Here is an 18,644-nt window from a genome sequence, read left to right as displayed (position 1 = left end):
TGCAATTGGCGTTCGCGAATTTCTTGAGAGCGCATACTTGATGTTGTACCGATCTGCTGATCGATAATACAGATTGCGTCTCCATGATCAATAAAATCGCGCTCTTGGTCTGTGAGTGGTTCTTTAGCTGAGCAGGAGAGACAGTCCGGTACGCAATGTACTTTTCCTGGACGATGTCGGATAGTAAAGTTAAACGTACTAAGCCGAATACTCCATCGAGCCAAACGCTTTGTCAAATCTTTCACTGTGCGTAAATATTGCCTAAAGTGTAGAACGCTAAATACTAAACAGTAGGCCTCTTTCTCACAGATACTATAGTTTATCTGCGCTCCTGTGAACAATCTTGACACAAAAGCAATTGGTTGTGTGATATGTCGTTTTGGATTATTTTGGTCAATTGTGACGTGACAGAGCATTGCTCCAAAGGCAAGCTGAGATGCATCGCAATGTAATTCAATCGCTAATTTAGGATCGAAATGTCGTAAAATGGGTGCACTTGATAGACGGTGCTTAAGCTCATTAAAAAAGTGTTCCCCTGTGCATAGCACCACGCCATGAAGGCGTATAGGGGGTGTGGGGGTAACGCCCCACACTTTCTTGATCCGGTCGTGAGTGGGGGTGATGTGATCAGCATCACGCCCCTGACCGCCTTTACCCCCCAGGGTTTCCCCCAGGTAACCATGTTATTCTACGCTGGGTAGGCACCGGGGCCGCTTCCACCGTTAGAAAAGTTCCCGGATTTGAACCGGCCGGGGATCGAACCCGGGACCTTGAGCATGGTAGTCAGACGCGTTACCAACTGAGCCACCGCTCATTAAATGCAGCAATTTGTTTTTCTCCCATGTTAAATGGTACACCTTTCTTTGTTAGGTCTGTTAACGGTTTAGCTATCAGAGAAAAGTTCTGGATGAAACGGCGAAAAAAATTCGCGCATCCCAAAAAGGAACGAACTTGTTTTAAATTAGTTGGGATTGCTATATCGTGAATTGCTGAAACCTTACGTGGATCGGTGGCTATCCCATCTCTACTGATAATATGACCCAGATTCTCTGTTTCTGCAAAGGCGAAGTGACATTTTGACGGCTTGGCCTTGAGATTAGACTTCCTTAGAGCAAGGAACGTCTTTTCTAACCTTTCCATGTGTTGTTCCCATGTATCACTGAAGACTATAATGTCATCTAAGAATACGCATAAACTGTTCCATTTTAGTCCAGCAAAAACTTTGTCAATACATCGCTGAAATGCAGCTGGTGCATTTGCAAGGCCAAAAGGGAGTCTAGTGAACTCATACGTTCCTACCGGACTAACTAAAGCGGTTTTATATTGATCTTCCTCGGCAATTTTCAATTGATGGTACGCGGAATACAAATCCAACGTAGAGAGATATTTTACACCACTCAAATAGTGTATTATATCCGAAATTAATGGAAGAGGGTAATTTGGGACCTTCATCTTCGCATTCAATCCTCGAAAATCCTCACACAATCTACAATTGCCATCTTTTTTTGCTACTAAAATAATTGGGGCTCCATATTCAGATTCGGATTCCTTGATAATCCCGAGACTAAGCATTTTGTCTAATTCCGACTTAATAAAGTCACGTTGCTTTGGGGACACCCTGTAGGGAGTACGTCGGACTTGGATATCATCTATAAGTGGAATAGTAACCTCGTATGCATTCGTGACACCTAATTGTTCGGGAGATGATGCAAAACAATCCTTGAATTGTTCCAATAATTGTAAAATTCGTTTTTCTGCTCATCAGTTATATCTTTTGAAATATCCAAATCTGTCTTTACGTTTAACTCTTTGTTTGAATACGTGAATGCGCTCTTTAATTTATCGTCACGAATTGCGTTGATAAATTCAAGTGACGTTTCTTCCGGAGGAGAAGAAATAACTTCCGGTTTAAACAAAACACCCAGAACATAGTTTTGTGGAAAGGGGACTTGAAAATGGTTCATATTTATAATAGGAACTTGCAGTGTGGTTGATGAATTTATAAGCAATCTTTGCACTAAACAGCGATATTGGTCATAAAGACCATTATTTACCTCTAAAACAAAATCTTGATTAGATGGAACAGCTGGAGAAAAAGTCACTATCAGTTCCATATATTCATACGGTTTTAAAATTACTGAATGCGCTGAAAAAACCTTTAGTTTAGATGCTGCTCTTCCATTATTCTCGTTTTCCTTCTTGTCGCAGAACGGAAGCTCTCGAAAAAGAGTCTTATCTGTTACAGCATTAGAATGCGGCAGTGTAAAACTCTTTCTTCCGGAAGGAAGATTGTCCGTGAGTGTTTCCGCGTCTTCGTCCGGATTATTTTCCTTTTGCCGAAATGTTGTTTCCTGCTATGGGACTTCGTCGCGATTAGCTGGTAAAGCAAAAGAGATAAATTTACGCGGATGATTAAAAATACGTGGAATCATTATAGTATCTTTACTTTGTCTGGGATAGTGACTGTCTGCAGCTAATACTGTCGTCTCAAGACTAAATTGATCGTCGTTTTTGTCCCGGTTTTGAATCTTGTTTGTACTCATTGATAACTGAGTTTCCATTACGTTTGGTATGAATGAATCTCGTGATCTGTGTAACATTACGCCGGTTGGAGTCAAATACTTAACAAAACAGTTAAAGAAATCAGCCCCCAAAATAATACGATTACGCAATGAAGAATTACCACAGATAGCCAATGGCATTGTAAATTTATGTTGCCCGATTCTGAAATGGAAATTACAAACTGGAGTGTTTCTTGATGCAACTCCTGATAAAGTGGATAGGGTTACAGATCCAGTTTTTCGTGCATAAATCCTAAAATGTGGAGGTAACATTCCAAAATGTAATAGACTGCAAGTACTACCTGTGTCTATAAGAGCGGGTATATTTTTCCCGAAAATATTAACATTAATCATAGGTCTTTGAGAAGAGTGATTATTATTTGACAAGAATGACGAACAAGTTTCGGCGTGATACGCTCGTTTTCTCAGGGGTTTTCCTTCCCTTGGGCTAAAACGACCCCTGTTTCGCTGGCCCTTTAAATGTTTGGGGGTTTTGCATTTCCAGAGAAGGGAGAAGGACTTCGTGTTTCTCTACTGTAATTCCTGTTGAAATTTCCATGCCGATTATTCTGTGAATTTCTGCCTTGAATAGAAAATGATCCACGACCACGATCAGTTGAATATCCTCCCCTCTGTGTAAATGAAACACGCCTAGGACAGTTTCTTGCAAAGTGACCGGTAGATCCGCACGTAAAGCATTGTCGCGACGTATTCCCACTGTTTTGTGCATTGTTTGACTTGCCCCTGTAAGACCCACGAAATGCTGACGAACCTTGATTATAACCAGTATTTCTTTGATTACTTTTCCCATGATTATCCTCCGTCTGCCTATTTTGATCCTGACGGTCAGTATGCCGTGATTGATCCATTGTATGGACATAACGGGTGTGATTGCTCGTGTTGGAATAAGATTCTCGTTGTCTGTCATTATTTCCTCTCACTACTTGTGCGTAAGTACATGAAGAAATGTCGGATTGACGTTTCGCCCGTTCTAAAAGACGTAAATTGGCTAACAATTCGTCCAGCGTTTGTGCGTTCATAGTTACCAATTTTTCGGCGTCTTTTGCCGGTAAACCGTTACACATGAAGTTAATTTTCCCTTCGTCGTTCATATTAGGGTCGGCTTTCTTACACAGTTTCAATACGTCGTAGAAATAATTTTCTATCGATTCATCTTGCAATTTCTTCCGCACTGCAAGGTCAAGGTAGGCTTGGCCAACTGGTAAAACGGGTTGAAAAGCTTTGGGCAAAGCTTCTTCGACCTGCGAAAAATCTTCTAGATTTTCTAAGGTAGTTCGGTTCAAATCCCAGTATGCTAATGTGCTTTTCTTTAAGTAAGCAGGCAAAAATTTTACTTTTTGCGATCCCGTCCATCCCAATATGGAAGAAACTCTTCTATACGTATCAAAAAAAATCTGTGATATTTTCACCCGTGTCAGCGGTAAATGTGTCGGGTTGAATTGACGGTGTTCTGGAGGAAGTACACATCGTAGCGCCTGAAGTACTAGGATTTGACGCGGAGTCTGGCATTTCTAATGCTTCGCTATCAGCGGGTAATGGCGTGTTTATTGCTTCTCTTAAGCAACCAGGTAATGGACAAGCAACAACATCAGTAAGAAGGGGTTTACGTTCACCAGTGGTTTGCTGACGTGTTAGAACCATTAAGAAAACATAGTGTAATGTCACAATCAGCATAAAATGGAACTTTCAACCTATCAGTTTGAATCCACAACATGAACATCATACGAAGCAGAGTTACCTCAAAACGAACAATGAACAACCGACAACATCGAACTAAGGACAAAACGAGATTTGCCTATGCCTGTAACATTTTTAACAAGTACATAATGAAGTGGACAGGGGTCGAGCCTTTGCCGTTAGCAAAGTAACGCACCTCCACCAAACTGTAACGCTCTGGGGATACAAACGTTACTTAAAAGGAATCTTACTCGCTAGAACATAACACAACAGAGGTAGATTAAATATGGTTTATTGTATACTGCATTAAACATTGGTCATGTTGCGTCGTACAACAATCTAAGGCCTGACTCTAGCTAAATAAATGACCAGTTATATTAGAGAAAGAAAGGAACGTCGTCTTACCCACTTAAGGTAGAGAGGAGCGAGGTAGACTGGCAGCATCTCGGTATCGATGTAGGTGAACTCCCCCTCGGCTGACTGGATTATCAGGACTGCACTCTCGACTCTCTGGACTCTCAGAATTAACTGACCCCTTCCATTCTATATCCTGCCCTTTTTATATTTGTGTATGTCCTTTGTCTCACCCTTAGTTCTCCCTTAGGGACACTTGCACTGAGTGGCTTGTGTACTTAGTTAGTCCTTTCTAGGAATTAAGGATGTGCAGGTGCCTCTGCACCTACGAAGGAAGTGATGGGTACTTTCGTACCCATCTGGTGCATCCTTCCCAGAACAGATGCACCTATGACATCCTGTTGTTTTCAAAGTTCATTCCCAGAATCGCCAGGGCCATATAGCACTCCTGGCATCGCAAAAGCCACAATGATATCCTGTTTGGTGGTTTTCCTAGTTCACTTGCACCGACCATAGGAAGTAGTAGATCCTTGACCAAGTTCCAAGAACTGAGGATGAGATAAGTGTACGTATGTGTGTGTGTGCATGTGTGTGTCTTTTTCTTGTCTTTCCTTAGTTCGAGACAATGCCAGTATTATGTAACTACCAGGTTTCTGTACGTTACACAGGGTGTGATATATTTGCAGCATTTCTGGGTACCATGTTGGTCCCTGTACGGTAGACCACTGTTCTGTTAAGTACAGTTCATTGTAGTCTATGTTTGTTGTCCAATGTTCAGCCAGAGATGCAATCCTTTGGCAGTATAAGGTGGCTGGCTTTAATGCAGAAAACTCTGTGATGTCATTTGTCACACCATCCGAGAAACTGAACTAGTCTTCAAGAAATGTACCATGGAATAACATAGCTGAAAATTGGATAGTACAACATTTAAACTATAGACTGGGTGTGGTATAATTTCAAGACCATTTGAATTTTCTGGTGGGTAACATTGGGCATTGTCGAATTGCATGAGGAGTGTCTTACATTTAACTGGTGAAGAAAATTGTATACAGTGGAACCCCGATTTTATGTTCCCAGATTTTACATTTTCCCGCATTATACATTCAATCTTCGTGGTCCCAACATAGCAAAACGTTATAAAATTTTCCTCAATTTTACATTTTCCCGCATTTTAAGTTTTTTCGACTTGGTCCCCTGAAATATGTAAAATTGGGGTTCAACTGTACTTGCTGCAGCTGGTCAGCATACAGGTTCCTATTGACTGTGGGATCACAGTGGGCCAGTGGACAGGATCCTCTAAGTTCTCACAGACACACACAACATGGTCTTCTTTTTTTTTAACACTTAGAGTGCTAATCACGTACCCGAACTTCTCTAGTGGATCACGTATATATACGAAGTTGAATTCAAAATTTATTTCAACGGTCATTTGCCGTACATTTACGAAGTTAGCAATCCTGAGTAATGTTTGGACATCGTACTTCCTCATACTGCCACTAGATGGTGGGCAAATGCTCATAACGGTTCTGTTCACGTCGTTGTCTGATAGCGATATGCTTGCTTCCGTTTTCTACAGTGCCGGCAATTAGAGGGGGCGACCCCCACCCTCCCAATTTTCGCCACTTTTGCCCCCGTACTATGCTAAATCTTATCTACAAAAGGAAATGTATTGTCTTTGCCCTGTAGATTTGGCATCTTGCCCCCCCCCCCCCCCCCCAGTTTTGGGACTCAATCGCCGCCACTGCACAGTGCCGATGATTAGGGGGCAAGGAGGGGCAGTTGCCCCCAATTTTTGGCCATTTTCGCACCCCCCCCCCACTATGATAAATCTTATCTACAAAGGGAAATAAACCATCTTTGCCCCCCTAGATTTGGGACCCAATCTCCTCCACTGCATGTCATATATCTTGTCAACATTTTATTTTTAGTACATTTCATATCATTTACGATGAAACGTCCAAGGTAGCCATGTGGTTATAATGTAACATATCATATATCAAAATAAAGAGGAAGAATCAAACTTTTCAACAGTGTATGATACATATATTTTACATTTTTAGTTTTTGAGATATGATTTTTTAAAAAGTAGTGAAAATGGTCAGCATTCTTGGGACGGAAAGCGACTTAGAGGTCAGCACTCTGTGTTAAAAAAAAAAAACACCCTCTTCAAACAAATGCTTGCCTTCTGGTTTCCAATATCTGGAAAACCTAACTTGTTAAGAATCAACAGCAACCTGTCATGTGGATTTTCCTGCAATTCTTGACAGAAAGTGACTGGGGTCAACTTGTAGGAAATCGTTTGACATCACATGAAGTGAAAACTGAACTGGTTCCATTGTACTGTGCAACAACATGGTGGTTGCTGGTCCTCAACACTTCAGCATGTAGGTGTCTTCACTTCAGCGTGTAGGTGTCTAGTAAGTTGCATACTTGATCCAATTGTGACCAGTACATATTCTACCGTACTGCACTTTTATTACCCATTTGAAGGCTTATCTACATCAGTACTGCAAATGCTATGAATACATGACTAGCACTGGTAATATACTGATTGGTTTTATGTTGCTTTTCTAGACTTTTTATCGTGAGGGTGAATGGTGATTTCATGTAATAGATGAAGTAACAAACAAAATAAAAATGTCCATTTCATATCTAGGATTTGAACCTTGGCACATACAAAAGTTTGTCACAGTATGTTTTAAGTCCATATTATGCACTTATGTGCTCCACTATGAATCGAACCTGGAACCCATAGATCATAAGTAGAGCCACATATTTATGGTGAATAAAAGATCAAGATTTCAGTACAAAAATTGGGCATATTTCAGGATCAAAAGTGGTACTATATATAATGGCATTTCAGTATTATAATGGTGAATAAAACCCTAAATTTGATTTAAAAACTGCACTTGTTACACAAAATTAACATTTCACTGTTAATAGCACATTCAAATATTTATCTGAGTATTAAGTGTATTCCTGTGTAAAGGAGTCCACTTTTGCTTCTCAAATATTTACAGCGGAATTAATCAATTTCCCATGATTTGCGTAAATCGCAGGATAATTCAGACCTCAGAAGGTTTCGTGTCATTTAATAGACCATAAATTTCGTGTAAGAGTTTATTTCACATTTTGCAGTTTATTTCGTGACAGAACGTGGTAACAAAATGCACCTCATACCTTTCAAAAAATGAAAAATTAACATTACAATGTTTTATTTCACATTTTGTGTTTTCGTCAAAAATGAAATATGCATGCCCCTAATCATAAGGCAACAGTGTCAATCACTACACTTATGGGGAGGCAATGGCATAGATGTAGTTAGTCTCTGTGGTGTAGTTGTTAGTTTTACATGCTATGAAAGAAGGGGTGCCAGGTTCAAATCATGGGTGCACCAAGGCTATTTTTGAGTGCATGTTTTACCAGCTTTTCAATTTATCATCCATCCTCAGCAGAAGAAAAATAAACAGAATACATCAGAAAAACAACAAAGTGTATGAGGAAACTATTTTCTGCTTATGTAACTGTAAAGTTGCTTCATTATGAATGACTGTTGCTTTCTTTGTTTTCAATGCATGCCACAGCAACATTTGTTAGAGAGTATACTGCAGAGTCCGCCACTGGAGTCATCGCCATGTTGGCCTTCAGAGATCCAAGTGGAGCTGAAAGATAGAGCTGGCTACATCCAAGTGGGGCCCCCAGATGTGTGTGTGGACATGTTCCAGTTGACATTAATTTTGGGAGCAGCTCTGAACTTGGATTTGGTAAGGAAATTTGCAGTGATTCTGAAAAAATAGTTTTGTGATTGTTGCAAGTTGTATTTGGATAAAATAATTTGGGTCTAAATCATCATAGCCACATGTATTCCAGACATATTGGTGTCTTCGTACCCATAATTTAATTTATTCCGATCTTTTCTTGATATGTCCTCTGTTAAGATTTAGAAATGTGGTCATTGTGAAGAACAGAGCATTTTGAATGGACAAATAAAGTAAGAAATGAACCTTGTGTGGAAAGAGTTAGTGAAGAGAGACCAATGTCAGGAGGTATCAAGAAAGAAGAAAAAAATTGGATGGGACACTGACCTTAGCATGCAATGTTAATTGGTTTATCCATTGTCTAGTGCAGGGATTCCCAACCTTTTTATGTTCACGACACACTTGGGAATGAGATTAAAAACTTGTTAGAATATCTTTTCCATTTTTAATCTTAAATCGAAATGGAATATGTTATCAGGAGAAAATTATATTTATTGTCAAATAAATTCCTACTCCAGTACTAATGTTATCCATTTATTGAAAGATAATATAAGGAACATTATTAATAATGATATTTTTCTAATATTTTTTTTATAAATATAGTTTTTTCGTTTTTCGTTTATCCCTACAATATCTCACCGCACCCCTAGGTCGATTTTGCTGCACCTGGCATCCTGGTTGGGAATCACTGGTCTAGTGTTTTAAACTATACATTTTGAAAGAGCATCTCTTCTCTCATCTTCAGGTGAAATTTCTTTTACCGGTGGTGGGAATTGAACACAAACTACTCCATGGTCCAATTAACATTGCATACTAATGTAGAAGTATTGTCACTAACATTCAGAATGTCATTGCCTGTCTGGTTAAATGTCTGGGGAAATGTACGTTGAAGGAGGAACATCTTTAAATATATGGGATTACAGTGAAATTGCAATTATACGTTTCGCGATAGTACGTTTTTCTCGTTAATACGTTTTTTTCTGGCAGTCCCTGCCAATTCCCATTGGGGTGCATGCTATTATATTTCAGATATACGATTTTTCCAGTTATACATTCGACGAATTCAGTCCCAACAAGGAAAATACTTCAGTTACACGTTTTTAACTGTGCTTGCTTGAAAGAATGGCTGCTCTTGGGAGTTCAAGATTTCCATGATGATAACATCTGCCACCCATTAAATAGTGAAAATAAAAGACACCTGTATGTAGAACTCAGAAGAAAATATAAACAAATTATAGAACAGGCGAAGCAGGATTGGAAAGTAAAAGACACGGAGATGCTAGAAGCAGCAATGGAGACAAAAGACAGTAGAGCGATATGGGTGTGATAAAGAAGCTAAGGGGAAGTAAAGGGACCAACAGTAACATAGAACCAAAAACGTGGGATATATATTTTGCAGAACTATACAAAATACCAGAGGAGGAAGGGTGAAACAATGGCGTAAATCGAATTTTGTGACAGATCGCCTGGAATATCGAAAATTGTGGTCAGCGTTTCGACTAGGATGATGACGTCGAAGCAGGAGTGCATGGATTGCTTTCATCACAGGCGGGAACATTCTATGACGATGGGATACAAAAACTAGTGCCACGCTATGACAAATGCCTGAAAAATAGTGGAAACTACGTAGAAAAGTAGTTTAAGGTCCGTAGAATGCAATACAAATAAAGAAGGTACAAAACTATTTTACTTTATCTTTTACACCCTTTCGGTACTTACTTTCCGAATACGCCTCGTACCTATTTTGTCAACTTCCAAAAGGCATTCGATACTGTAAATAGAGAAAAACTGTGGGAAATGGGAATGTCGGCCATGATGATAAACGCAATATATTCAAAGGTTGAATTCTGTGTACGTTGTCAAGTGGATACCGTGACAGAGGAACGAAAATCGGAAGCGGGGGTAAAGCAAGGATGTGTTATGTCACCCCTGTTCTTCACTCTTTATATAAATGATTTAAAAAAAGGCGACACCCCCAAGGTGTACCGGCGCTCCTGTTCGCAGATGATGTGGTTCTGATCTCAGAGACAAATGCCAGCCTACAAAGGGCTCTGGACAGCAGAGAATCCAAACTGCAAGTAAATCTCACAAAAACAAAAATTATGGTGTTCAAGAACGGATATGTATATGGAAAAGACGAAAGGTGGACTTTCAGAGGGCAAGAATTGGAAAGGGTAATAAGAATAAAATACTTGGGATTAGTTCTCACTATGGCAGGGACATGGACAAGACATATGCAAATGGTACAAGGAAAGGCTGGGGCAATAACAAATGAAATAATGTAGACAGTATGGATATTGGAGAAATACGATATACATTTTGTGGAAAAACTGTATCATACATTATTAATAGGGTACGGGAGGGAGATATGGGGAGCAAAGGGGGGCCGATGTACTAAACAGAATCCAATGCACATTTTACAAGAAGGCTTTGCATATCAGCATGGGCACTGCAAACTGCAGCGTACTACGGGAACTTGGACTGGTAAGGGAGAATACGTGGGGTATGTTGAGAAGGGTTAAGTACTGGGCGACATTAATATCGAGAAGGGATAACTCGGTAAAAGAGCAAGCACTTATGCAACAGGTACAAGGGTAGGAAATGGGAAAATGGGCAAAAGAGATCAGAGGCAAACTTCACGAAATTGGACTGGGATGGAACTGGGAGGGAGAACACGTCGACCAGGGGACATTGCAATTAGTGAAACAACGATTAGAGGATATAAGCAGGTAATAATAGTGGAATGTGAAACTAAGAGATCACTCGAGCTCCAAAGAAGGGGACCGCGGGAATGGGGACAAGCAGCGTACATCAAGAAGGTGAGCATGGTGGCAAGAAAGGGGTTGGCATGGATGAGGCTGGGGTGATGGAGACACAATACAGTAAAAAATGAGGAAAGGAAATATAAATGCATATTATGCAATGGTGATGATGGGACAGAACATTTATTCTAATGTCAGGACATGTGCATTCTGCAGGAGGAGAAGCTACGCAACATAAGCTTGGAAAGTGTGTACGAATCAATAGTAGTGCAAAGGAACATGGAACTATTGGAAAAAAGTGGGGGTATATGTACAAACAGTTAGGGGGAAAAGAAGTGTTGCACGGGATAAGGAAGAGGAATAAGTGTTAGTTTAAGTGAGAACAGTTAAAACGACCAGAACTGCTATTTAACACCTATACGGAATGTAATGGAAAGTGTAGTCTGTAAGGAAGATCATAGTTGTGTAATAAGAATAGATGTAGTGAGCACAGCCGATGGCTCGCACATGAGGCAAGCAATAAATACTTACTTACATTCTCATACAGGTTTTCTTATCAGCTGCAACCATGGGACCAGACTCTCGACTTGGAATTCTATTTTTGTCCCTTGAATAGGAGAGAAGGGGAGAGGCTATGCACCCTTGAACAAGATTGGCCTGTGCTAAATAATCCTGCTTTTGTTCTTTGCATTGCCTTCCGCAAGTCGTAGCTGCCTGAAGCAGATCGGAGATTATCTTTCAAGCTGTCAGACAAGTAACTGGCGCCACACTTCCCAGCCTGTCATAATCATTACAAACAAGCTGAAGAAAGGGAGGGGGAGTTGACAGTGGCCTGCAGGGGGGGGGGAGTTAAGCTGGGACTTATTACTGTCATATTTAAAGATAATACGGTTCTTGAAGACAGAGACGTTGCAGTACTTTTTATTATGCAAAACGAAATCTCAGATAAATGAATTATTGAACACTGTGACTTATTTTTAATGTGTGAATGTTTTTAGAGTAAGCAGTGATCATACACCGTGTGTATGATCTCATTTCAAATGGCAAGCGCCATTTGAAATGAGCACTTTTTCCCCTTTGTTCTATGGGATAAATTGAAGATAAAATGCTATAACTGCTCAACCACTGCATCTCTTTTAAAAATTTAAATGTAAGAATGAACAAAAAGCAACATTTTAAGTAACTTCCGACAATTAAGAGTCCAGGGGGAAGTAGGAGCAAAGTCCCAAAGTTCGAATTTTTCCGTAATGAACAAAATTTTTGAACGCCGTAATTTCCATCTTTTTTTCAAATTTGCGGCAGGAGAATTACATATGATCATAGAGTGATCTTTTGTTGTGTCCCCCCCCCCCCTCAGCATCCATAGGGCCGACGCTAGAAGCTAAATTCCGTAATTATGCAAAATTTCCAAATGCCGTGATTTCTGTTTTATTATATATTTTTCGAAGTTGCGGCATGAGCATTACATATCCTCATAGTGGTCTTTTGTTGTGCTTCTCTCAAAATTTTTACCATCCAGCCTCCATAGGGCCGACGCTAGAAGCGCAATTCCATAATTACGCAAAATTCTGAATGCAGTCATTTCAGTTTTATTATTTATTTTTCAAAGTTGCAGCACGAGCATTACATATCCTCATAGAGTGGTCTTTTGTTGTGCTTCCCTCGAAATTTGGTTAACCCAAATTATTTGGAGGCACAATGTGTAAATTTTACCTCGGCTAAAAGCCAAGTGTTTAAGAAAACAAAACCAATTTCCTTCTCTCTACGACAATTAGTTCTCGAGCTACGATTTTTTTGTACTAGCAGCAAGTATGAAAAGCACATGCTTACAAAGGTGCGGGCTTCAACGGGAATACAGGCACGCGAGGCTCCATCTGCTAAAGGTTTTAAGTACACTTTATGCAGAGAAGGCTAATCGGAACTGGAACAAATTGGTTCAAGGCCGCATGGTGAATGAATAGGCTGCTACGAAAGCAAGGGAGAGGTCGACTGGTATACGGGACAGGCTTCTGGCAAATTTTGCCATTGGCTGGGTTTGGAAAACGTAAAGCAGGGAAACGAGAGTTACAGTAAACATAAGATCGAGATAAACGTCCTAATGTTCAGCATAGTTTTTTGCAGGGAAATGGCTGAATGGATCAAGTGGTAAATCTTGCTTGTACCCCTTTCACCCTCCGCCACCTTCAATGTCTATTTCTCGTGAATTTGTGAATTTACAATATCGATTTAGAACAGATTAGTGCAATACAGCAAACTTTGGTGTATATGTAGTACTCTTTTTCTTTCTTTGTGTACTTAATCTTACCATTTTAATTATATTTCAATAATACGTTTTTCTCAGTTATAAGTTTTTAGCCTTCTGTCCCCCATAAAACGTATAACTGAGATTTCACTATTATTTTTTAACCTCAAGATTAGTGGATGGAAGTCAAACTTAAACTGTAGATCCAGTTTGGATTAGTCTGCATGTAAATCCTAAGTAACACAAATTTTTCCAAACTTTTCAGTATGCATCACTGCCTGCTGCTCCTTTTATAACTTGGATCTTTTTTCAGCTGAAATTGAAATTTCAAATTAAATGCAGCTAACATGTACTTAAGTTGTCATTAAGTGACTGTAGAGTAAGGATACAATTTACAATATATTTCCCCGTGCATGTTTTTATCACCCAATTCTGCTGGCCTGGCCCAGTCTCCAGTTGTGGATTTTTTTAAAAATATTGCTCCACAACTTTCTCATGGAGAATTTATTTTTACTTGTGAAAGTTTTATTTATCTGTGTGAATAATTTATAATTTTTGCTTTCTTATTTTTGTATACTTATAGTTGATTCCTGGGGAGCTTGAAGCGCAGGTGGAAGAATGTTACTTTCTATATACAGTTCTTGGTTTCCAAGTTCAGTCCAAATCATTGTCTAAAGTTGGGAATTCGTGCATACTTGATGAGAAAATTGTTGTAAGGATCAGAAGCTCTTTGGAATGCCTCCGGTTGTACTTTTCCAAACAGCTAGGTCTTACACTTAGCTTTATGTGGGATGAAACAGTGTTTGGTGAGGCAGGGGTTGATTTTCAGAAGTTAATCCCAAGCAGCAGCGACTTAGACGGACTCATTGATCTTTTGGATGGTGACTCTGAATCCTATAATGAAGTCCGGTGTGCTCTGACATCAGTTGGTAATGATCAAACTGCCTGTGATCCTGTGCCATCTGTCAACATGCTGATCAAGTTGAATATCCTGCCAGGACCTGATTCTGTGATTAATGTGGCCAGAGATAGTCAGAGTGAGGTACTGACAGAAATAGGATCCAGAAATGAATCTGATAAAGCTCAGATAGAATCAGAAGTGAGCACAAGTGCACTGGGTGATAATTTGCACATCAATCTTGCCGGAGAGATAGCTAACGATGGTGAAAAGCAGTTGTCGAATGATTATTTGTCTCAAAGTGAGGTCAGAGAGACTGAAAGGCCTCGAACAGCACAATCTTCCAATGCGCCTGTATCAGAAGACAAGCCAAAATCTGCACCTGAAGGTTTCTTTGTAAATGTGGAAGCTGCAATGTCTGGAGATAAATCGAAACCAGTGCAAGAGCCTCTGCAGGAGCATGTCTCAACGCAAGCAACACAGGAGTTACCGTCAGCAGCTGGTGATTGTCAGGCTTCAAGACACGATTCTCCCTCAAAATCTACCCCAACTACACCCGTGGAAGCCGGAGAAACTAGTGGCTCCTTTCCGAACCCTGTGTTGATGCCACCTTCTGACGGTTCTAGGCCGCAAAGCTCTGGCAGAGGAAAGTTTTCTCTCAAGGGCATTCAGCCATGTCATTTCTTCAGCGTCACAATAACAGTAGAAAGCATTGTGCTCCACGATATACCAGAGACTAAGACATGCAAGTTCAAGTAAGTTGAGTCATTGAAAAATGCACACACTCTAAGTTAAATATGTCTTGAAACTTTGTTGCCAGGGAATGATGAAGATACCTTCTTGTGAATTTGGCAATGTTAGCTCCAGAAATGTTTCAGAGTTTTTGATTCTTATCTTCTATGATTTACTTCATGAAAACCAATCTACAACTTATTCCCAAGAAGTCTCTTCATCATATGATAAGTTATTTGGTAATACAGGGTAAGTCAAAATGATGGACCCGACTTCAGGCATTTATTCTGTGAAATATAATAAACAAATGTTATTGTGAAACATGTGCTAAGAAAGGTAAACTGTCAAAGTTTTTTCAAACAAATCACAAGTGTTCTATGTGAGCACCTCGCGTAACACGGCACACATCAAGCCGATAGTCTATCTCCTGCCAAACCTTGTGTAGCATGTTGCGGTCAATATCAGCAATGGCTGCTGTGATGCGGGCACGCAGGTTATCCAATGTTGTTGGAAGTGATGTAAACATGATCCTTGACAAAACCCCACATAAAGAAAGCACATGGGTCAAGTCGGGGGAATGAGGTGGCCAATGAAGGAGAAATCGATCCTCTGGAGATGCACAGCCTATCCAACGTTGTTCCAATGCCCAATTGAGATGGTCCCGGACGCTGCCATGGTAATGCTCAGGGGCACCATCCAATTGGAGAATGAAATCTGTGATATCCTGTGCAAGGAGCCATAGTTGCAGCATTTCAAGGAAAACAAGTCCTGTCACAGTACGTTCATGGAAGAAAAAGGGCCCATAAATCTTTTCATGGGAAATGGCACAAAAAGCATTCACTTTGGGAGAATCGCGTTCGTGTTCCACAAATTCATGGGGGTTAGCAGTTCCCCAAATCCTTACGTTTTGTCTGTCCACTTTCCCTGAAAGGTGAAAAGTTGCTTCATCACTGTAAATTAACCTCTCAGAGAACCCATCCCTTTCCATTAATGCGAATAAATCAGCACAGAAGGACGCGTGCAAAGCATAATCAGTGTCTTTTAAGGCTTGAACTAGTTGCAAGCGGTAGGGTTTCATTTGTAAACGTTTCCGCAGAACCCGCCAGACAGTTTTCTGTGAAAGTTGAAGTTCTCTCGCTGCCCGGTAGGTGGACTTCTGTGGACTCCGCACGAAACATGTGCGCACTCGTTCCACTGTCTCTTCCCCAGTCGATGGACGGCCAGTCGATTTTCGTTTACAGATGCAGCGCGAATCTCTGAAATGTTCATACCACTTACGAATGGCCTTCCCCATAGGCGGTTCTCTCCGATACTTGGTACGGAAATGCCGTTGCACACTAATCACAGACTTGTTCACATGATAATCAAGCACACAGAAAGATCTCTTGTTCTCCAGTCAACACCATTTTCCTGCTCGTTGCTGACTCCTAGTGGTAGAAAGTGGAAACACTGCATGGAAACTAAACTTTGAAAGTTAACCTTTCGAGGTGCAGTCTCACAATAACATATGTTTATTAGATTTCACATAATAAATTTCTGTAATCGGGTCCATCATTTTGACTTACCCTGTATTCTTACCATTGCAAGATTTAACCACTAAAGTAGAATCCAAAGACTTAAATACCTTTCTTTTATCATATTTTCATTCTTGTTCTTTAGAATAGGAAAGGAAACAATAACATTGAGTACCTACTTATTTTTTAGATTTTAGAGCATATACTCTTGTTTCACTCTTGCTCACAAGTACTCCCTGCTACTCCCAAGGGGTGAGCATACGTTCACATTTTGATATCAAAGTAAAAGAACATAAATATGGAGAAACTAGTACTCATTTTATACGCAGAACTGTTTTTCTTCTTTGTTCTATTAATAATAAAGTGAGTACTAGTTTCTCCATATTTATATACTACCGCGTCTGTTTTCCCAATTATGAATAAAAGAACATGTTGGAAACTAAGCAGGTGGTTATATATATAGTGGAATCTTGGTTTTACATTCCCACATTTAAGATTCATCTTCATGGTTCCAATAAAGCAAAATGTTATCAAATTTTCCTGCATTTTTAGCTTTTGCAGCTGGTCCCAGAAGAATGTAAAATCGAAGTTCCACTTTATACCCATACAGTAGGGTACAGTGAAAATATTCTTTTGTTGAATTTCAGAAACTGGTAGTGCTCAAAATATGCCTTTACTGCACCCCTAATCGCCGCCACTGACTAACACAAATTACTGATTGAAATTAAAATATATGTGTGAAATATATAACTTTAGATTGACATTCATATTCCAAGGATGCTGCCCTCCCCCCCCCCCCCCTGGATGTCCATGATGATATGTATTAAGTCTTATACTCCAAGAAAGTGATCGTGCAGTGTAAACAATCAGATACACGTTGCAGTCTTATTGAACTATGTAGTGAAATACAAAATAAAATCATCCTGCCCTTAAAAACACAATTTTTGAACCTTTTCAATGTAACCAATGGAGGTACAAAATAACTAGTACATTATACCTTCCATCTGCCACAAGACAAAACGTGAAGAGCACAGCAACTGTGTCATCTTTAAAATCCCTTCTGCCGCACTATCTCCAACAACGAACTATAAAATTTCTTCGTGAACATTGGGCAGGCCTCTTCCTAACAGTTTTTGAAAAAGCTTGAAATGGTACGTTTAGTAAACATGTTATGTGGAACAAATACATAGAATGTATTTAGAAGAAAACTACCCTTCATGTTATAACAACTCACATTAAATAATTTCACGAGCACGACATGATGGTATCTTAAAAGCAGCTTAAATTTTTGCTCCAATGTAAGGAAGAACACGTAGGGTGAAAATAAACTGTTTATCAACAATGCAAAAAAGAAAAAACATAACTCACATTAAGCTATAGGCCGCTGATCCTTACAGAGGCTGCCACCAGTACAGAAAAGTATCGGCACCTCTTTCAGTGCTTGCCTATTGCATACAATAATAACGGTCTTACTTCAATACCTATCATTCGGCACTCAATGTGACAACATGACATAATATTACATATTAATGTTAGTGTTTTCAGTTGATCGTAGGGGGTGTGGAAGAAAATTAAGGGGCACGCAAGCACCCCCTTTTGCCCCCCTGGTGCCGCCCCTGACGATGCTATTAAAAGCTCACTGCATTATCATTATGTACCTTGCAAGTGTTCAACTGCACACACACACACCATCAGACAATGCATCCAATTGCAGAAGAATATCGCATGTCATTCTGGTGGGTGGCTGTATAACCAATTGGCCCATGAAATTTTCAAATGAAAAGTGAAAACTGAAGAAGTGAAGTAATCGAGTCGAGATTTTTTTGTGTATTGTAAGGAAGTGAAGAGGCATATTTTGAGCAATATCTATTTCTGAAATTTGACAAAATGTTTTTTGCCGTACCTTAACATACAAGTATACAGTGTAGTGTATAGTGGACTTTTAAATGTTGCTACATCTACAGGATGTATCTATAAGGTATCACTAGATTGGAAGCTATGTGAGGGAGGACTTTATTCACCCAAAAAGTACAGCACATGCTCCCTTCTTAATTACCCATCCTGCTGTCGTTGGAATATTTTGTTGCGAACACCTATTCATTGCTATTAATACAGCCCAATACGT

General features: G+C 39.8%; 1 protein-coding gene across 2 annotated transcripts in view; it reads left to right on the top strand.

Moving 5' to 3' along the window:
* The window catches only part of LOC145984995 (centrosomal protein of 120 kDa-like), an 88,689-nt gene that overhangs the window by 26,799 nt on the left and 43,246 nt on the right, over positions 1-18,644 (top strand). For both annotated transcript variants that reach the window (XM_083118479.1, XM_083118478.1), the window contains exons 5-6: positions 8,198-8,377; positions 13,959-15,028. In XM_083118479.1, the coding sequence (XP_082974605.1) occupies positions 8,198-8,377; positions 13,959-15,028 (1,250 nt within the window). The remainder of the gene's footprint in view (positions 1-8,197; positions 8,378-13,958; positions 15,029-18,644) is intronic.

This window comes from Lepisma saccharinum, chromosome 3 (assembly GCF_977018435.1).
Source record: "Lepisma saccharinum chromosome 3, izLepSacc3.1, whole genome shotgun sequence".
NCBI lineage: Eukaryota > Metazoa > Arthropoda > Insecta > Zygentoma > Lepismatidae > Lepisma > Lepisma saccharinum.
This window is presented reverse-complemented; position numbering and strand designations above follow the sequence as displayed.